General features: G+C 38.1%; 1 protein-coding gene and 1 long non-coding RNA gene across 3 annotated transcripts; both read left to right on the forward strand.

The window, feature by feature from the left end:
• Window positions 1-2266: 2266 nt before the first annotated feature.
• On the forward strand, window positions 2267-7829 carry LOC149847676 (uncharacterized). The gene is made up of 3 exons (XR_016428012.1): window positions 2267-2336; window positions 7498-7593; window positions 7698-7829. It is a non-coding gene; the product is annotated as an uncharacterized LOC149847676 (long non-coding RNA).
• A 3737-nt stretch (window positions 7830-11566) lies between these two features.
• Window positions 11567-16218, forward strand: LOC149847677 (leucine-rich repeat protein 1-like). 2 transcript variants are annotated; one of them, XM_089990370.1, is made up of 7 exons: window positions 11568-11722; window positions 11936-12068; window positions 12174-12245; window positions 12606-12749; window positions 12857-12928; window positions 13040-13111; window positions 15892-16218. In XM_089990370.1, exons 1-7 carry the CDS (start codon window positions 11644-11646, stop codon window positions 15959-15961), a joined length of 642 nt encoding a protein of 213 aa, XP_089846496.1. In that variant the 5' UTR covers window positions 11568-11643; the 3' UTR covers window positions 15962-16218. The 2 variants fall into 2 exon arrangements, with proteins under 2 accessions (XP_089846972.1, XP_089846496.1); XM_089990846.1 differs by lacking the exon at window positions 12857-12928 and having other exon boundaries at window positions 11567-11722.
• Window positions 16219-18369: the final 2151 nt, after the last annotated feature.

Raw genomic sequence — 18369 nt, forward strand, 5'->3', positions numbered from 1 at the left:
TGTCTCCATAATTCTAACTTAGCATTAACCCCAGCCAGTGTTGTGAAAAGCGTTGAGGCGTAGCGAGGTGCTCCACCAAAATTTGAGGCGAGGCGTAAGCCTCGAGGCGCAAAGCGTAAGCCTCAATTTTTTTTTAATTGTACATAAATTATAGTTACTTCTTACAATGATTAAAAACTCACTTTATAAGAGGAAACTCAGCATATCACACTTTGAAAACTTTATGCAAATCAAGCTTCTTAAAAAGTAAAAAATATTGTTTTCCTAATATAAAAATGGATTCTCTTGATGTGGGAAATGTGTCTTTCATGCCAAAAGAATTGTACTTTGGTATTTTAATTGTATATTTTTTACATTAAATTTATGCATGCAATGAGTTTTTAAAAAACAAGTTTTAAAATAATAAAGGCTTTAACTGCATTTTATGCATTCCTTACATTTATTTTCTATCCCTACTGAATTTCCATTAGTTTTCTTAAATGCTTCACTTCACGTACGTTCTTAGATTCTCGCTTCTCACTTTGCAAACAACCTCATGCATTGACTTATTCCTACGGTAATAAAACAACGAAATGTAAGTAAGGATGTCAACGGGTCGGATCTAGGTTCGACTTAATCGGAACTGACCTAGTGGAATTCGGATTCAGATGAAAAAGGTAAAACTGAATCCAGATCCAACTAGTCCAAAACCCAGTATTTACACTTAAACCAATTTGGATTCAGATTCAGATTTCAACACAAAATTAGTACCGAATCCGATAAAACAGATTCGGGTTTGGGTCAGATATCGGGTTATACCAGACCCGTTGTCATCTCTACGGAGGCCAAAGGGCGCCTTCTATGGTCTAACACTCCAGAACACGCGCGGCTCCTTCGCCCACTCAGGTGGGAGCCAAAATTACTAAGCGCCAGCAAGAAACCCTCACAAATCCCCCGCCGAAGCTCCGCCGCCGGACCTCCCCACCCCTCTGGTCGATTACCATCCGGAAACCCTCTCCTGAGAGAGGCGCCAGTTCGGAAATCTTTCCGTCCTTTTTTTTTGCATCGTCACCGAATCATCGCTCGGTTTCGCCTTTACCGATCGACAATCTCATCGAAGAGGAGCGCTCCTCGCGGGGAGAGCCGTAGGGCTTTGAGTTCATTGGATTCCAAGGGAGGGAAGCGGAAGAGAAGTTGCTTTGATGAAGGTGCTTAGGGTTTCGGAGGCGGAGCTATGCGTTTACTTGCATCCTGCGTCTTCTGGCAACGTCCCGCAAGCGCTCAGTCGACAACTGAGCTCTTTGATCCTAAAGTAAGCGCTTTGAGTTTTTGCCCACTCGATCGTTTGTTTCATTTTTCTCAAAATCGAAAATAGTGATTCTTCTTTCAGTTTACGGTGAAAATGCTTTAGGAAATGCGTATGATTCAGCACCTTACTAAATGAAAGGGGAAGTGATGGTATGATCGTAGAAGGGAGTTTTCCTTGGGAAAATTTATCTTTTCGCAGCAGAAATGTTTACAGTGAAAATGCTTTAGGAAATGCCTATGATTCAGCACCAACTTCGCAGCATAAATGTTTCAAAAGAATAAACATATATGCTTCAGAATTCTTGTTGTAAAAAAAAAATTGCGCCTCAAGCTTGCGCCTTGAGGCACAGAGGGCCGTGCCTCAAGGCGAGGCGCGCCTTTTGCGTCTCAAGGCGCGCTTTTGATAACACTGACCCCCGCTCTAGGCTCATCGATAAAAACAATATCATCAGCAAACACCATACACCATGGCACATTTTCTTGAATTGATCTCGTAAGCTCATCCATCACTATAGCAAATAGGAAAGGGCTTAAAGCAGATCCTTGATGTAACCCAACCGTTATAGGAAAATGGTTGTCACCCCTCCACAAGTGCAGACATTGGTTACTACTCCTTCATACATATCCTTAATTATAGGAAAATGAATTCACAGACGCATACAAAATTTTGCTGATGTAGTTATGCACTCAGCTCAATATTCACATCTGCTCATCCGTATGAAGAAATGCGCATCATCTAGTTTTTCATGTGCTTTCTCCTTTTTCAGTGGATATGCAATTCATCCTCACAATAGAAAAGTGCTGAAACAATTCGTGAACTGTTAAATTCTTACCATATCTAACAATTGGGATGTATTAGATGCCAGTCTGCTGCTAATATGAGTTCATTTGTTGGTTTTCTTGCCAAGGCAATGGTTGTTGCTGCATGCATAGAGGCTTTCTTTCACTTATAGTGGTTATTCTCATTAAAACTTGAACTGCAGGCTTCGTTCATGACAGGGGGAGTGTATTTGAAGCCACAATTAGGTGGGCTATTTCAGTACCTTACGGTATGTAATGTACTTGAAGTCAAGATTGTTCAAGGCTATCTTCTAAATACAACTTTTTTAATACCAGTTGAATTGTATGTTTTAATTTTAGATCCCATTTGAAACATATGCTGCTTGGTATTCATCATTAGTATTCATTTTCTTGAAATGTTGCTCTTAAGACCATAATTTTGGTTAGGACCATGGTTGCCAGTTGAGGAAGCGGGAGCGGGAAGCGATACGGGAAGCGGGAGCGGGAGCGGGAAGCGAGGCACTTTCAAAAATTTAGGAAGCAGGGAAGCGTTGGACCACTTAGGAGCGATTCGGGAAGTGTCTCAGAAGCGACCTAGGAAGCGTCTCGGAAGCGTCTCAGAAGCGAGGGGGAAGCGAAAAAAATAAAAATAAAAAATAAAAAATACAAAAAATTTGAAAAAACAGGGGAAGCGTGGGGGAAGCGTGATGGGAAGCGCGCTTCCCATTAAAGGGAAGTGCGTCCCCCATTAAAGGGAAGCGCGCTTCCCAAAAAAGGGGGACGCTTCCCCCCACGCTTCGGAAGCGCGACGTTTCGCGCTTCCGAAGCGCGCTTCCCCTTTTAGCTAGGCGCTTCTGGTAACCCTGGTTAGGACATACAGCATGTACTTTTTTTTCCTTTTTCTAGCATGTATATAAACTGTTATTACTAGCATGCATGCATATGTAAAATACATGTAATTCATATATATATATATATGTTTATATATATATATATGTTTATATATATATATATGTAATTGTCTAAAATACCCGATAAGGGTATTTTAGTCATTTAACAAGTACCCGATAGGGGTACTTGTTATTCTTCTTTTATTTTCCCTTTTATTTTTTTGTAATTTTTATATATATATTTTTATGTTTTTTGCTCACACAAAAGGGGCCCCACCATGGAGTCGATGGGGCCCCCAACGGTCACATTTGTGACCGTTGGGGGCTCCCAACGACTACATGGGGAGCCCCTAGGTGGCTCTCCTTTTAAGGCCTTATGGCCATCCCCCCTCTCCTTCATTTGTGTATATATAGGGGTGAACCCCTCTTGTATTCTTCACTCTTGTGAGAGTTCTCTCTCTTTTCAACAAGAGATATTTATATTTTTATGTTGTGTTGTTTCTTGTGGGTTTGGGTGTTAGTCCCTTTTTGTTTGTTCATTAGTGTATGTTGTAAGTGCGTAATGCACTCTTTGCTTTTCCGCATATTTCATTACATATGCATGTGTATGTGTATGTGTATGTGCACATGATCATGTGCGGGATAGGTGCAAGGCACGTGCATGTGGCAGGCACAAGAGGTTGCGTCTCCAGTGTGTGTGTGTGTGCTCGTGCATGTGTGGACTAAGGGATGCCCTCTGTTTAGTGAAGATGCTCGTCTTTTTCTTCCTCTTTCTCCACCGCTCCTCCTTCTCCTGCTGCCAAGGGTGGGAGTGTTTTGATAGGGGAAAAAAGAAAAAAGACCAAAAAGAGAGACTTGGGTTTCGGGTTGGGTCTTAGTTGGACCTGACCCAACCCACAGGCCCAACATGTACCCATGCCTCACCCGGTACCGGTACCCGTACCCGTATCAGGCCGTGTTGACACAGCTATGCGGGCTGTTTTGCCGTGTCTATGTGTCATAGCACACACCTAGGTGGGGTCTAAGAAACTTTCTTCGTTGATGATTCTTGATGGAATTTATTACTGGGTTTTGCATATTTGCTTGGAATTCTTTCTGTTGAAGGATTAAACATAGAAAAGAGCTAAACATAGTAAAGAGCCTTTGCTTGTAGCAATAAATATAAGGTGGCATGGTGATGCATCATCTTCATAGGTTTGAAATGGATTACCTCAAAGAGTGCACATATTTTGGCTCTAAAAGATGTGCTCCAACTATTAGGACGAGATATACAGTAGCAATACATAAAAAACTCTATTTAGCATGCAAGAGGTATATATTATGACCTTGTATGATGGTGGTATTTCATATGATAAAACATGACTGATAAGAATATCAGTGCAAGCTTTCTCAGAGGTGCCTCACATATTGCTGAAACCCTACAACAAACAACAACAACAACAACAACAACAACTACGCCTTCATCCCAAAACAATTGGGGTCGGCGATATGAACCAACAAAGAAAATCATTATGGGTCTTCCACATGAATCCTTCTCCTCCATTCATTTCTATCCAATGCCATGTCCTCGGTGAGGTTCAAAACATTCATATCCTTTTTTATCACCTCCATCCATGTCTTCCTAGGCCTACCCTGACCTCTTTTAACTAATATATTTTCTCATTTCTCCATCCTTCTAATTGGAGCATCATTAGGCCTTCGTCGAATATGTCCAAACCACCGTAAACGATTCTCTCTCATCTTATTTTCAATGGGTGCAACGCCTACCTTCTTACGTATCTCCTCGTTCCGAATCTTATCTTTTATTGTATTTCCACACATCCATCTCAGCATACGAATCTCAGCTACACTCATTTTTTGAATATGATGTCTCTTGGCAGCCCAATATTCCGTACTATATAGTAAAGCGGGCCTAATAGTCGTCCTATAAAACTTTCCCTTCAACCGCAATGGCATTCTCCGATCGCACAACACTCCAGTTGCACTCTTCCATTTCATCCACCCAACCTTTATCCTATGATTTACATATCCATCAATTTCTCCATACTTTTGAATGATAAATCCCAAATATTTGAAAGAATCATCCACCGGTATTTCGTGCTCACCAAGCTTCACTACACTCCCATCATTACTTCGTTGCTTACTAAATCGACATTCCATGTATTCTGCCTTACTCTTACTCAACTTAAAACCTCTTGCTTCCAATGTCTGTCTCCATAATTCTAACTTAGCATTAACCCCAGTTCTAGACTCATCAATCAAAACAATATCATCAGCAAACAACATACACCACGGCACATTTTCTTGAATTGATCTCGTAAGCTCATTCATCACTATAGCAAATAGGAAAGGGCTTAAAGCAGATCCTTGATGTAACCCAACCGTTATAGGAAAATTGGTTGTCACCCCTCCACAAGTGCGGACATTGGTTACTACTCCTTCATACATATCTTTAATTATACTAATGTACTTGAGAGAAACACCTTTCTTCATCATTGTCCATCAGAGAACGTCTCTAGGTACTCTATCATGCAAAATAAACCCTATCATGCAAAATAAAGCCTCTTCATATTGGTGATTCTCGGCCATCCAATGCCAAATGGGGTTCTGCTTTGAATAGTTATCCGTCTATGTCCAAAGCCAAACGTGGTTCTGCTTCAAATGGTGATCTGTCTATTTCCATTGGTGATACCGGGTCCCCCAGTGATCTAATATGCCCTGATCCCTATGAACTCAATGAAAATCTTTAGCTGGAACTTGAGAGCCTCATAAGTAGCAAAAGGAAGCGAGATTAGGAAATGTGCCCTCGACCACATACCTGCTTCTGAGTGGAAAAGTAAAAAAAAAGGTAGGTCAATGTTACTCTGTTAAGGCAAAATGGAAACATTGGGACTAGGGAATTGGCATTCCTCCCGAAAATGCCGTGCTGCATTCTTTGCCTTTGAGAATCCTTTTGTATTGATGTTAGTCTTGTTGCTGAATCCAATCAGTTTCTTTCGATTAATTGGTGGTCTAATGACTTTAATATTATAATAAGGTATCTATACCTTACTGCTATTAAGCGAAGACTCCTTCAGAAAGATATTAAGAATTTCCAGCCTTGCTGAACCTTGATTACTCATTGAGGACTCAAATGTAGACTTGCGAGAAAATGCATGAAGTAGATATGGATTTCATGCTTGTAGCTTTCCATGCTGAGCATGTCAAGTACAGGACCATATACACTAGGTGACTAAGCAATGGTATGCTAAACAAAATGAAATTCAATATTTGAGAACACAATGTTGTGTACAAATTCTTGTGGTTTGATAGTTATTAAAGTTTCCAATTATTCATCTCTAAATTTCAGAACATGCATGCACAGCCTTGAACTTAAGGTTCATGGAACTGCGGATTTGAAACAATTCTAAGCTCTTGGGGTCATGATGATGAAGTTTGACACACCCTGGCCTGACCAAATTAAAACATACCGTTAAGACAGAAACCCATCAGAAATTGGCCATGAACACTATTATTTTCTAATATATCCACATAACCACCCAAAACATGGTATTTTTTTTCTATCACCATACATTCCTGTAGATCACGCAGTGGTACAACTTACTACTTAGAACCATGACAGAACATCCATAAGAACCTGAGGCATAAGATTGAGGGTTGAACAATTTTTTATTAGGCATGAGTCATGGCTGCAGACCATGCCAATCATGAGGATCTTCTAAGACGAGATTGTAACTGCTGGCAGAAAAATTACCGTGTGACAGATGATTCACACAATGGCACCTTAATTAAACCGGAATGTTGGACACTGATAAGAGACCAATAAGCAAAAAAAAAATGAATTACAATTTACAGAGTTAAAAAAAACAGGAACTTGAGAAAAGTTGTCTGCTAATCAATCCTGTTGTACTCGGAAAAACTAAATGATGAGAAATACTGTTATTCAGTGATCAGCATATACCCAATTAGGGATGAACTATGTCACATAGGTGTGGGTGCAGATGCGACGATGCAGAACTTTAAAAAAAAACTTGGGTGTGGAGAGGGTATATATATATATATATAATTTTTAACAGTTTTAAGTTAACACTATATGTATGTGTGTGCTTTTATGTATTTATATATATAATATATAAATAAAACTGGACATACATGTGAAAGGGCTGATCCTTATTTTCGTCATGTAACACCACCATATGTGGGCCAAACTGATCACCTTATTACCATTTACCAAAGCTAATAGGTGAAAATGCTACTGTAGTTAAAAACTTTAAATGTTCACATCTTACTGCTTTATCTGCATTTGCTTTTATGAGCTTTCTTTGTCATGCATAAAACGTCATTAAAAGATTCACATAATCTATGTCCAACAGAAAAATTTGGCATGCATCTTATAATGTGTCTGTTGTTTACACTTAGCAACATTTTCCATCTAATCATTATTCTTATTTTAGAGGAATATCGCAATAAATCATTTTAATTTCTTCAGCAACAAAATTTGGCATTCATCTTCTAATGTACACTTCTCATGTATATGCAGATGCTTTTGCCATAAAAAGACACTTAATATGGGCTATGTTTGTTCTGTTTGCCTATCCATATTCTGCAAGTCTCACAAGAAATGTTCAACCTGTGGGTGAGTACCATAAACTCTATATTGTTGCTATACTCTTACCTATAATGCCAAGATCTTTTTTCTGCTTCTTTTTCATATTTGGAGTTACGATTTTCCAATTTCAGTTGTTTTGCAGACATAATCATGTAGGTACCGCTGTCAAGGCAGTAATTATCAATATCGAACCTGATTTCTATTGTTAATTCCAATAACTCTTGCTTTCCAGTTCAACCTAAGGACAAGATTTTAATATTAGCTTTATATGATCAAAATCACAACTTGAGAATGAAACTATGCTGATCTTCCACTAAATTCTTTTCTTATGCAAGATGGCTAGATTCATTAGCTGAATCACCATAATGGTGGTGGTACGTGGACTTTGGGAAAACCTCATTGAAGTTGCTTTTGATGACAAGTTTTAAGATATTGGTTAAAAGTTTTCACAAGATTGTGAGCAAGTTACACTGTTTTTAAGATACCATTAAAAATCATAAAAGAAAATTAAAATGATTTTCTTTTTGTTAGGCCAAGCGAAAAACTTAGTTGTCAAAATTCCGCGTAGGCTACCTAACCTAGGCGCAAGCCTGGCACCTAGGAACACCTAGGATGAGGGGGGGGCACCATGTTTGGTATTTTGTATTGTTTTTTTTATAATGTTTAAAACATTATAATCATGTTCTGGTCATGTATTTAAAACATCTAAGTTTTTCAATTTTGTATTTTTATTTTAAATAATTATATTTCTTTGTGGATCTTCACGTGATGCAGCTAAACAAAGATTTGTTTAGATAGATTTGAATATTAGAAATGTAATTTTGTTTTAACTTTTAACTGTTTAGCTTCATTCATGAATTATGTGTTTTTTTTAGTTTTAGACTTTTAGTTGTTTAGCTTCATAAATTGTGTTGAATATGTATTTTTTATGAACTTTAAAAATTTATTATAAAATATTTTTATTTTTTTCTATTTTTTTCTATTTTTTTTAGTGTCTACTAGGCCGACTAGGCGTTTTAGGGAACTAGCGCCTAGGTGCTGATTAGCGCCTTTGACTATCTAAGGGAAAACTCACCCACCATTCCACACATTTGGCAGACTTCCCCTTACCCAGAGTACACCCAGCTTTGACCTTGCAGCAAGGGACACTTCCCGTGGGTTTTGAATTCATGATGTCCTGTCAACTTGGTGACATTCACAAGTCACCCATACCAGATGAGCAGACCCTTTGTGGGAAAAAATTAATTAAAGTGATTTTGCTGATGATTTTCACATAAAAATCCTTACTCAGAGAGATTGCCTTGCTATCGTTTGCTGTTGCGCCGATTATATTGTGACACACACATGCAACTAAACACACACACACACAGAGAGAGAGAGAGAGAGAGAGAGAGAGAGAGAGAGAGAGAGAGAGAGAGAGAGAGAGAGAGAGGCTGACGCTCTTTCAAACGGGTGCTTATATTAAGTTGCCATGGTTGATTTCTTGCTTTGATCACTATATTAAGTTGCGGTTAAAGCTGACATTCTGCTCATAAGGGCAAATATCTATCCTAATGGTTATATCCCATTAGGATAGATGGTAGGTTCGCCCTTGGGGTTGTTTGGGTGTACGCTCTTGTCCATAAACTAGGATACATTGAGATACTGCATTACTGAATGCAATACGATAGCCTAGCCTAGCTTCTCTTCCCCATATATGTTGTAACATCACTTTCTTTTTTCCTCTGATACAGGTCAGATTACAGTCAGGGCAACCAAGATCAATCTCAGATATCAGATAAGAAGGGAAAGAGTTCTGAAACCTAACTCCAAGTTCACAATCACTTGAATGATTTTCCTTTTCAAAGCTTTTTTAATGACTAGGAACCCTCACCGAAGCGAGGAAGAGAGAGATTTTCCTTTTCTAAGTTATTGTCTCTTACATCAGGGATGTTGCCCAATCTTTGATATGGTGCTTCCATAGCTTCCATCGGTTCGTGCAAGGTTCAGTCATGTGGTAGAATTGAGCACAACTGTAGTTGGGCTGATGGTTGCCTCAGGCCTCAGAAAATTTGTTTGTATTAGTCTTTAATTTGTTTTGACTGTAGTTATTGCCCATGTAAATCTGGATGTAATCCCCATAGAGCTGATGCTTATCGAATGGGTCATAACAAAGGAGATGTAATCACGGGGAAGCCCTGAATTTTGCCAAAAGATTTAAGAAAAAAAATGCTGCCGAGATAATGCGTTGAACTTCTATTTGGGAATGCATGAATTGGAAAAATGGATACATAAAGAACTGGTACTGAATCTACTGATGGCCTCTGCTTATTTAAAATTCTGTGATCAAGCTGTTGAGTTTGCCCCAAGGGGGTTGCCGAAGTGGGGATGGGCCTTGGCTATCATACGGGTGGTCAAGATTCAATTCTATGATCTACCTGCTACGAGGCCTTTGGGTTTCTCCACGAAACTAAATAAAAAAAACTGTTGAGATTTATCAATAGGCCCATGCAATCATTGATGCCAAGTTTAAAGGTGTGAAGTTTCTTCCTTTACCACCTTTCAGCTGTTAGGCCACGTTTCTAAGTGGCAAAATGATAGGAAATTGGTCTGCCAAGTATGGAAACCAGAATCTTCCAAGTTCAGAAATAAATTCACATTTTTGTACGATTTTCACGTGTATGAAAATTTTCTGCACCAAAATTCGGTTGAGAAATGATGGTTGTCTTTTTCAGCCGTCCGGCCCTTCCCATGCTTTTTATATGATATGAAGATTCAGCTTTTGTGTGAATTATGTCAAGGCAATTTAACAGTGATGATTGCAGTAGCAAACTCTCTTTTAGGACAGGAAAGGGTAGTTTTCTTTTGTGGAGGTTTTTTATATGGGGAAACTTTTCAATGGGTACGTGGCTTTTGGGAAAAAAAATTGATCGGAAGAATTTTCATCCCTGTTGTATGGGCATGTAAATATGAGTAGACCTATTTATGGTTCTGAACCACCACACCATATGGTGGTGCTCACTAAATGTAACCATTGAGTTTGTCTATTGCGGTGCTCTTGGTTCACGTATATTAAAAACATTTGGATCATATTTATCATGTTCTATTTACTATTTGGTTGTGTTTAAAGTTGATTCCAACTTTGATGTTTTGGATAATTTTGAAACCATTATCTTTTTTTTTGGACAGTGAAAGCTGGGGTTAGGCAGACCCTACCAGTTTTATAACTTGCAACATCCCAACACAAGGTGACGTGCACTAACTGCTCCAGCCAGACAAGCTGAACTTGATTTTTCGTCACCTTGAAAATTGATTTATATGGATCACAAGCCAAATTGCAACAGTGACCATCATTAAGATTAAGAGTTCAAACTATCTGATTTTTTTGTTTTGTTTTTTATGAGAACGAATGAGTACATTTCAATTTTTAAAGGACAATACAAGAAACCAAAAAGGGGTCAGGTTTCTCAAGATGATAGATAGATATTCACCTGAGGTCCTTATTCGACTGCTCTCAGGAAAAAGTTTTACATATATTTAAAATTACAAAACCCTGAGTCCGTATTTAGAATTTAGGGCAAAATGGTTAGCCCTAAATGAAATTAAAAAGAAAAAGCACAGTACAAAAATGCTTACAAAGTCAATCTTGACGTGTTATTCTGATTCGTGCGCGCCAGGGGATAGAATAGATGACCGTGAAACAGGGTTCCCAACTCTCCACGCTTCCAAAACCATGCTGCACTAACGCTTCACATGGGCAAAGCTTTGGCTGTCAGCCACCAGGATTTTTCCATGTACCCGTACTACACGTTGGTCTCTGTGACTTTGTACTTGGTAATTAGTGAATGAATGAAATGGTGGTCATAGTGGTGGGCCCACACGCTTATTCCTCACTGCAACACCTTTTGATCTGAGGCAGTCAAGTCCAACGTAGCCTGCTGACTTTTCTTTTCTTTTTCGGTGTGCTTTCCTTTCACTTCTGCCTGCTGTCAAACCGTACAGCTCCTTGGTTTATATGCCTTTTCTCCATCTTACCGTCTTCTTCCTCTGCTTTTTCTCCTGCTGCTTCCATTTCTTTCATTTTTTTAATTTTCATCCATGGAAGTTAAATGGGTTCTCTGCCATCTGCTTCTTTTGTGTTTCATGGCCTCACCATCTTCCTCAACCAATTCTGAAGGTACCCACTAAAATTCCTGCCATTTTTCTTTTTTATTTACTGATGAAAGTGGAGAACATGCACTCAATAGGAAGGCATCTTTTTCTTTTTTTTTTTTGGTTTTTCATCTTCCCAGAAAGAAGGCATCTGTTTTGATGCTTTTCAGTTTCTCTTTTGTCTGAAAGGATCTTCTACCGATTTTGCTTGAATTGGTGTTTTCATGGCTTGATTCAGGAAACGCTCTATGTGCCTTGAGAGGCAGGCTTTCTGATCCTAGAAAAGTGCTGCAGAGCTGGGATGCCACTTTGGTCAATCCGTGTACATGGTTCCATGTCACCTGTGATTCTGAAAACCGGGTCATCAGATTGTATGTCACCTCATTTGAGCAGCTTAAGAATTCTTGCATCTTTTTGGAGTTTTCAGTTAATTTGAGTATATGGTCATCCTTTGTGTTGTTTATGTTAAATTTCAGGGATTTAGGGAACTCTAATATCAGTGGTCATCTGGGTCCTGAACTTGGACAGCTTGAGCATCTTCAGTATCTGTATGTACCGTTCTCTCTTCTACTTCATTAGCAGTTGTTATTTAAAGATGTTGCCATCTGGGCCTGTTTCGCTTCTCCAGTAATTTTGTAGTTAGTTTTACATGTTGAGTATTACGATTGGATCTGATATGTCATACCCATATGCGTATTTCTACAGAATTTAGTTTCTTCATTTGGTCTGCCATATACCCATTTGCTTATTTTTCACAATTAAGTTTAGCCATGGGGACTTTGCTAATCTGTGTCTTGGTTTTCTTGGGGTTCTCTTTGTTGTGATGTTTAATGGGTGTGGTGCGGCCTTTTGGTTGATGGCCCTTAATTGGTTCTGCGCTTTATTCAGATGGAGTTTTCCTGTTGCAGGGAGCTTTACAGGAATGATATTGGTGGTAGATTGCCTGAGGAGTTGGGAAACTTGAAGAACCTTATTAGCTTGGATTTATACGGCAACAAACTTGAAGGAGAGATACCAAAGTCTTTTGGGAAGTTGAAATCACTGAGGTTCCTGTAAGTTTTCTTTGCTGCTTTCTTGTGATTTCAGTTGGTTTAGCATTGAAAGGCATGCTCAAGTTTCATGGGAGTGTGCTCACTTTTGTTTTTTTTGTTTTTGCTAGTCGTTTGAACAATAATAGGTTCACAGGGCCTATTCCGAGAGAGTTCACCACCCTGTCGAACCTCAAAGTTTTGTAAGCAGAGATTCCTAGCATATACTTTTTTTTTTGCAGTTTTCTGTGATGCATGTGTGCTTAACTGCGATGTCGTCTTGCTCATTAATAATGAGTATTAAAACTATGCAGGGATGTCTCAAACAATGATCTTTGTGGAACGATTCCAACTGATGGCCCCTTTATTCAATTTTCTTCTCAGAGGTATTGATTCTTCCTGCTTTGCTTAATGCTTTTGGAATTATATACTGTCAAGGTATTGTTTGATGTTCACCATCTAACCACTCCGGTGAATGTATGCATGCTTTGTCAGACATGAACATATGCCACAAATATACAGTTATTTTTTAATTCAACTTTTGTTGGATTCTGTAAAATTATTGAGGCCAGTCCCAGATAAGATCTTGTGTTCTTGTGAACTCTTGGTTGTTCTCTACCTCAAACCAGATATTAGATAAACCTTCCAATTAATACAGAAGGACTAAGGGCACCAATTGCAGGAGTTAAGTTGCTGAAAGATGCTAACACATCCATCCGGTGAATTCAGAAAACTCCTGATAGACGAAACAAAGTGGCCAGTCTGGAGTATTCATAATCTGTTTGAATAATGCAAGTAAAAGCTTTTCATTAAAAAAGAAACATGATGAAACCTCAATTAACGTACATAAGGCTGTCTGCTTACTTGTGCAATAAATGTACCTCTTTGATTCAGCTTTTTTGGTTTATAGTTCAGATTCTTCCATTTCAATATTTTATCAGTGCTTATATATATGCCATAGGATTCCTTGTAGATGACTAACATGTGTAAACTTCGGTGTTTTCATCATAATTTATGCTTGTCTTGATCTTTATGCCAGAAGATAAATTTTTGTTTAAAGAAAACAAAAAGAAAATGGAAAACCAAATAAAAAGGCATAAAGAGATATTACAATGCACTCCATTGAAATCCTTTCTTTCCAGGTTGTTCATTTGAGTTCTATTCCAAGTTTTATGAGGCATTATTTACCTGATTTTCCTAGGTAAAGCACTGTCTTTGGATCTAGGCAAGTGAATATTGTTTCTCCTTCAGGATGTCAGCTGTTGTGGATTTGTTGTTTGTTAGAATCCTGCGTTCACACCCACAAACAGAATTATGAGCTTGATGATTGTGCATGATAAAAGTTTGGCTTTTGACGATTGTGGAATTGAAGTAGAACCTTTCAACATGTCTTCAAAACTCTCTCTGCTTTCTGACTGTCTATTTGTACCAATCTGTTCTTGCTTTTATATGAATGACTTTCTTTCCTCTTGCCAATAAACCAACCTGAATGCGCTTTTTGCACATGTTTAGTGGACCTCTTTTTATTATGTAACAGACCATTATCGTAATGAAACAATTCCTATGCATAACATCTTCGTCTCTGACATGTCACCATTTGTTAAGGATGTGCAACTCATTGTGTTGGTTAGACATATTTCTCCCCATTCAATATGCTGGTACTACCAGTGATCAGCATTAAACATCAAAGAACAAAATAACATACTTGAGGGTAATGGGCCTGGAAGATGGGGGAACAAGGATGCCCGTGTGTGTTCCATCTGTCTCAAAAATAAACAGGTGCATATGGTTTTCTTCGAGTTCTACTAGCTATTGGAGTAAACTGGTGGAAGGTGCTGGGTGGGTTTCCTTGGGACTCCTTCCATCTTCCAAGTGATGTTTAGAAGTGCTTTCTAGACCAAGATCTCATGAACAAGTCTTGTTTGCAGTTTTTCTATTGAAGTTTGTGACTGCTTCCTTCCTATGCAGAACACTAACCAAGTTTATGATTTTGGAAAGATGATTTTGGTTATGTTGAAAATATTCTCCCAATGAATAGCTGCCAAGGGTGTACTGCTTTTGTTTATGTGACTATACCGATAAACCACAGCCTTGGCATGTGGCTTGCCACATAGGTTGCTAGTTAAAGTTCTGCCTTTATAATAGTGGAGCTGGTGCGGACACATGCATTGAATATGTGATGTCCCTTTGCTGGCTGATAATTCTTGCATCCTTAAAAAAGAACACTTGGACACCTCTACAGCCACAAGATTAAAGACTAGACCAGATTATTGCTCCCAGTGATGTGTGGTTGACTTGCTGCTCCAAGATATTTATTTCATGAGAATGAGTTGATACAAGGTGAAGATTGCACCGGGGGAGGATATAAGTCAGCTTGTTCTTCTAGGCTATGGATATAACTACAATGACCCTAACTAGAACTAATAGAGATTAGTACCTGACTGTACTGCATTAAGCTTTCTATAGTAAGTGGTTTCTCAGCAAAATTCTTTTAGCAAGTTTTTGTTTTTCATTTTTCTTGATTTTTCATCATTATAAAATTTTCCTGTTCTGAAAATGTTTGACTGTTGCATTCTGATTGTTCACCTAGGATAAAAGGAATTGCTAGCATCAAATTTTTGAACCTGTGGAATATTTTAACCCAATTACTAGCAGCTGAGGAATCATTTGCAATCTATTTGACTTCAACCGCTAAAGCAGTATGGGGCATTCACAATAGTCTAGTTACAGTCTTCTATTTTGGCTTAAGCTATTTGGTTGGGTCCTAAATCATGGGTGGAGAAACGTGGTATCTTGGGCTTGCTTCAAAGCCGGCACCACCTGTTACTTGTGGATTGGATTTTATTGTTTGGCTTCTGTTCTCAAGAAAATTTTTATTACAACATTAAATTTATTTGCTGTCTTGTGAAAACACTCTGCTAGAGTAATGCATAATTCATGAATGACCTATATGCTTGTTTGGATACGTAATAATCAGTTCCCACCAAAAGAATTCATCCAGACACGGGTCATGTCTGTTAAATTGCTTCTGCTTTTGTTATGATTCCTCTCTATTTTGGCAACTGCCAATTTAGTAGGAATTTCTGAGTTAGCCATGATATTTTGGTCTTGAATTACTGTATTACATTGTTCCTGATTAAAATTTGATGTAACCTTTCTTTTGTAGTTTTGAGAATAACAGTCGACTGAATGGGCCGGAGCTTCAAGGACTGGTATCATACGATTTTGGATGCTGAAGGGCCAAAACTACCTGAGAAACCCAACTCCATTTGAATACCACATACTGAGAGTTCCTATCAGTCTAAAAGTTAAATAGGAAAAGGGAGAAAAAGAGAAATGATAGGCTGAACATTGGATGCATTGAGTAGTTTAAAACAAAAAATTCAGGCATCTAGATACTTTGTTTTTTCTTTTTGGCTTTTTAAAACAAGACGATATATGGAAGTACTTGAATCATGTAGTGAAGCAAGTCACTTGATTGTAGCCATGCTAAGTACAGAAGTTATCCCATGTGGTAAGCGGGCTCCTGTGCTAAGCTGAAGGCCCAGGTTCGAATCCCTCTGCCACATGGGGCTTAAGAGATATCTGGTAGGGGTCTGCCTAACCCCGGCTTGCCTTTCAAAAAAAAAGTTGTTGTTTGCTCTCAGTTCTGTTCACTTGCTTCATATTTCCAAAATTGAAGATATTTCTCACACATCCTTGCATAATGAAAATATAAATGATTTGGTTGAAAACTTGTCCAGATAACTCACGAGAAAAAATTAGTGAATTTTCTCTGTTATTTTTTCTTTGGCAACTGCATACACAGAAGGGAAGGGTTGTTGCATGATATTTTATTTTGAGGAAATGGAAACCTTCAAAATGGGCGTTGTACTAAATGAAACATACTATTGGATTTTTGGTGTTTATTCAAAATTCAAAATTCTGACAGTACATATGTGATCTATATGTTTGTTTTTATAGGAATCACTTATTGGAGCATTTGATTCGGATGCATGAATAAGTTTTTATAAGGTTTAAAAAATCAATGGCTTACAATTTTCATAAGTTTTCAAGGCTCAAAATACCATTTTTCCCTTCCAAATATATGATTCAAGTGTCGATTTCTAGTAAATCAATCATGCTGAAGACATCCATGGGGTCAGAATTAAAAAAAAACACCAAAAATTCAATAGCATGTTTTATTTAGCACTTTGTCCATTTTGTAGGTTTTCATTTTCCTTTTATATAGTATTGCTTAATAAAGTGCACTTTCAGACATTTCATTTGTATGTTTTTGATAAAATCTATATATTTGATAAAAAAATACTTAAACACCATTTCAATTACAACGCACTCATTTTAACTATATTTTAGTCATAAAAGATCATTTACTATATTTTGGTCATTTTCTTCTCTCTTTTCTTTGGGTGTATGTATCTTAAGATCCTTCCAACAAACATTACAAGCCTCCAGTACTTTCATACACTGAATGGCATCGAGTTGTCTGCTGCCCTCCACATCGTTTTTTCTTTTCCCACAAATCAAAGAGACCCTATTATCCACTCTTGCTCAATTACAAGGGCCCTATTATCCACTCTTGCTCAATCACAAGGGCCTGAAGCTACCCATATTACACAAACAGAGAAAATGACCAAAGCGTAAGGATGTAAGATTCTTGATTGAAACATAGCTGATATGTTGTGATATCATTCTCTCAAAGTGCTCAAAATGCCACATCCAGAAAAATAAACACAAAATATTGGGCAACAAAGATCATGATACCACCTTACAAAATTTTAGATGCTGTCACCCGGGCACAGGTGTATTTATTAAATATCACATAAATATAAAATAAATTCAAAATAAACTGAATATAATCTAAATATATATGTTATATCTAAAATATATATCAAACAACAACAACAACTACGCTTTCATCCCAAAACAATTGGGGTCGGTGATATGAACCAACAAAGAAAATCATTCTGGGTCTTCCACATGAATCCTTCTCCTCCATTCATTTCTATCCAATGCCATGTCCTCGGTGAGGTTCAAAGCATTCATATCCTTTCCTATCACCTCCATCCATGTCTTCCTAGGCCTACCCCGACCTCTTTTAACTAATATATTTTTCCATTTCTCCATCCTTCTAACTGGAGCATCATTAGGCCTTCATCGAATATGTCCAAACCACCGTAAATGATTCTCTCGCATCTTATTTTCAATGGGTGCAACGCCTACCTTCTTACGTATCTCCTCGTTCCGAATCTTATCTTTTATTGTATTTCCACACATCCATCTCAGCATACGCATCTCAGCTACACTCATTTTTTGAATATGATGTCTCTTGGCAGCCCAACATTCCGTACCATATAGTAAAGCGGGCCTAATAGTCGTCCTATAAAACTTTCCCTTCAACCGCAATGGCATTCTACGATCGCACAACACTCCAGTTGCACTCTTCCATTTCATCCACCCAACCTTTATCCTATGATTTACATCTCCATCAATTTCTTCATACTTTTGAATGATAGATCTCAAATATTTGAAAGAATCATCCATCGGTATTTCTTGCTCACCAAGCTTCACTACACTCCCATCTCTATTTCGTTGCTTTCTAAATCGACATTCCATGTATTCTGTCTTACTCTTACTCAACTTA

This window comes from Nuphar pumila, chromosome 1 (genome assembly GCF_984573655.1).
Source record: "Nuphar pumila chromosome 1, dmNupPumi1.hap1.1, whole genome shotgun sequence".
Taxonomy (NCBI): domain Eukaryota; kingdom Viridiplantae; phylum Streptophyta; class Magnoliopsida; order Nymphaeales; family Nymphaeaceae; genus Nuphar; species Nuphar pumila.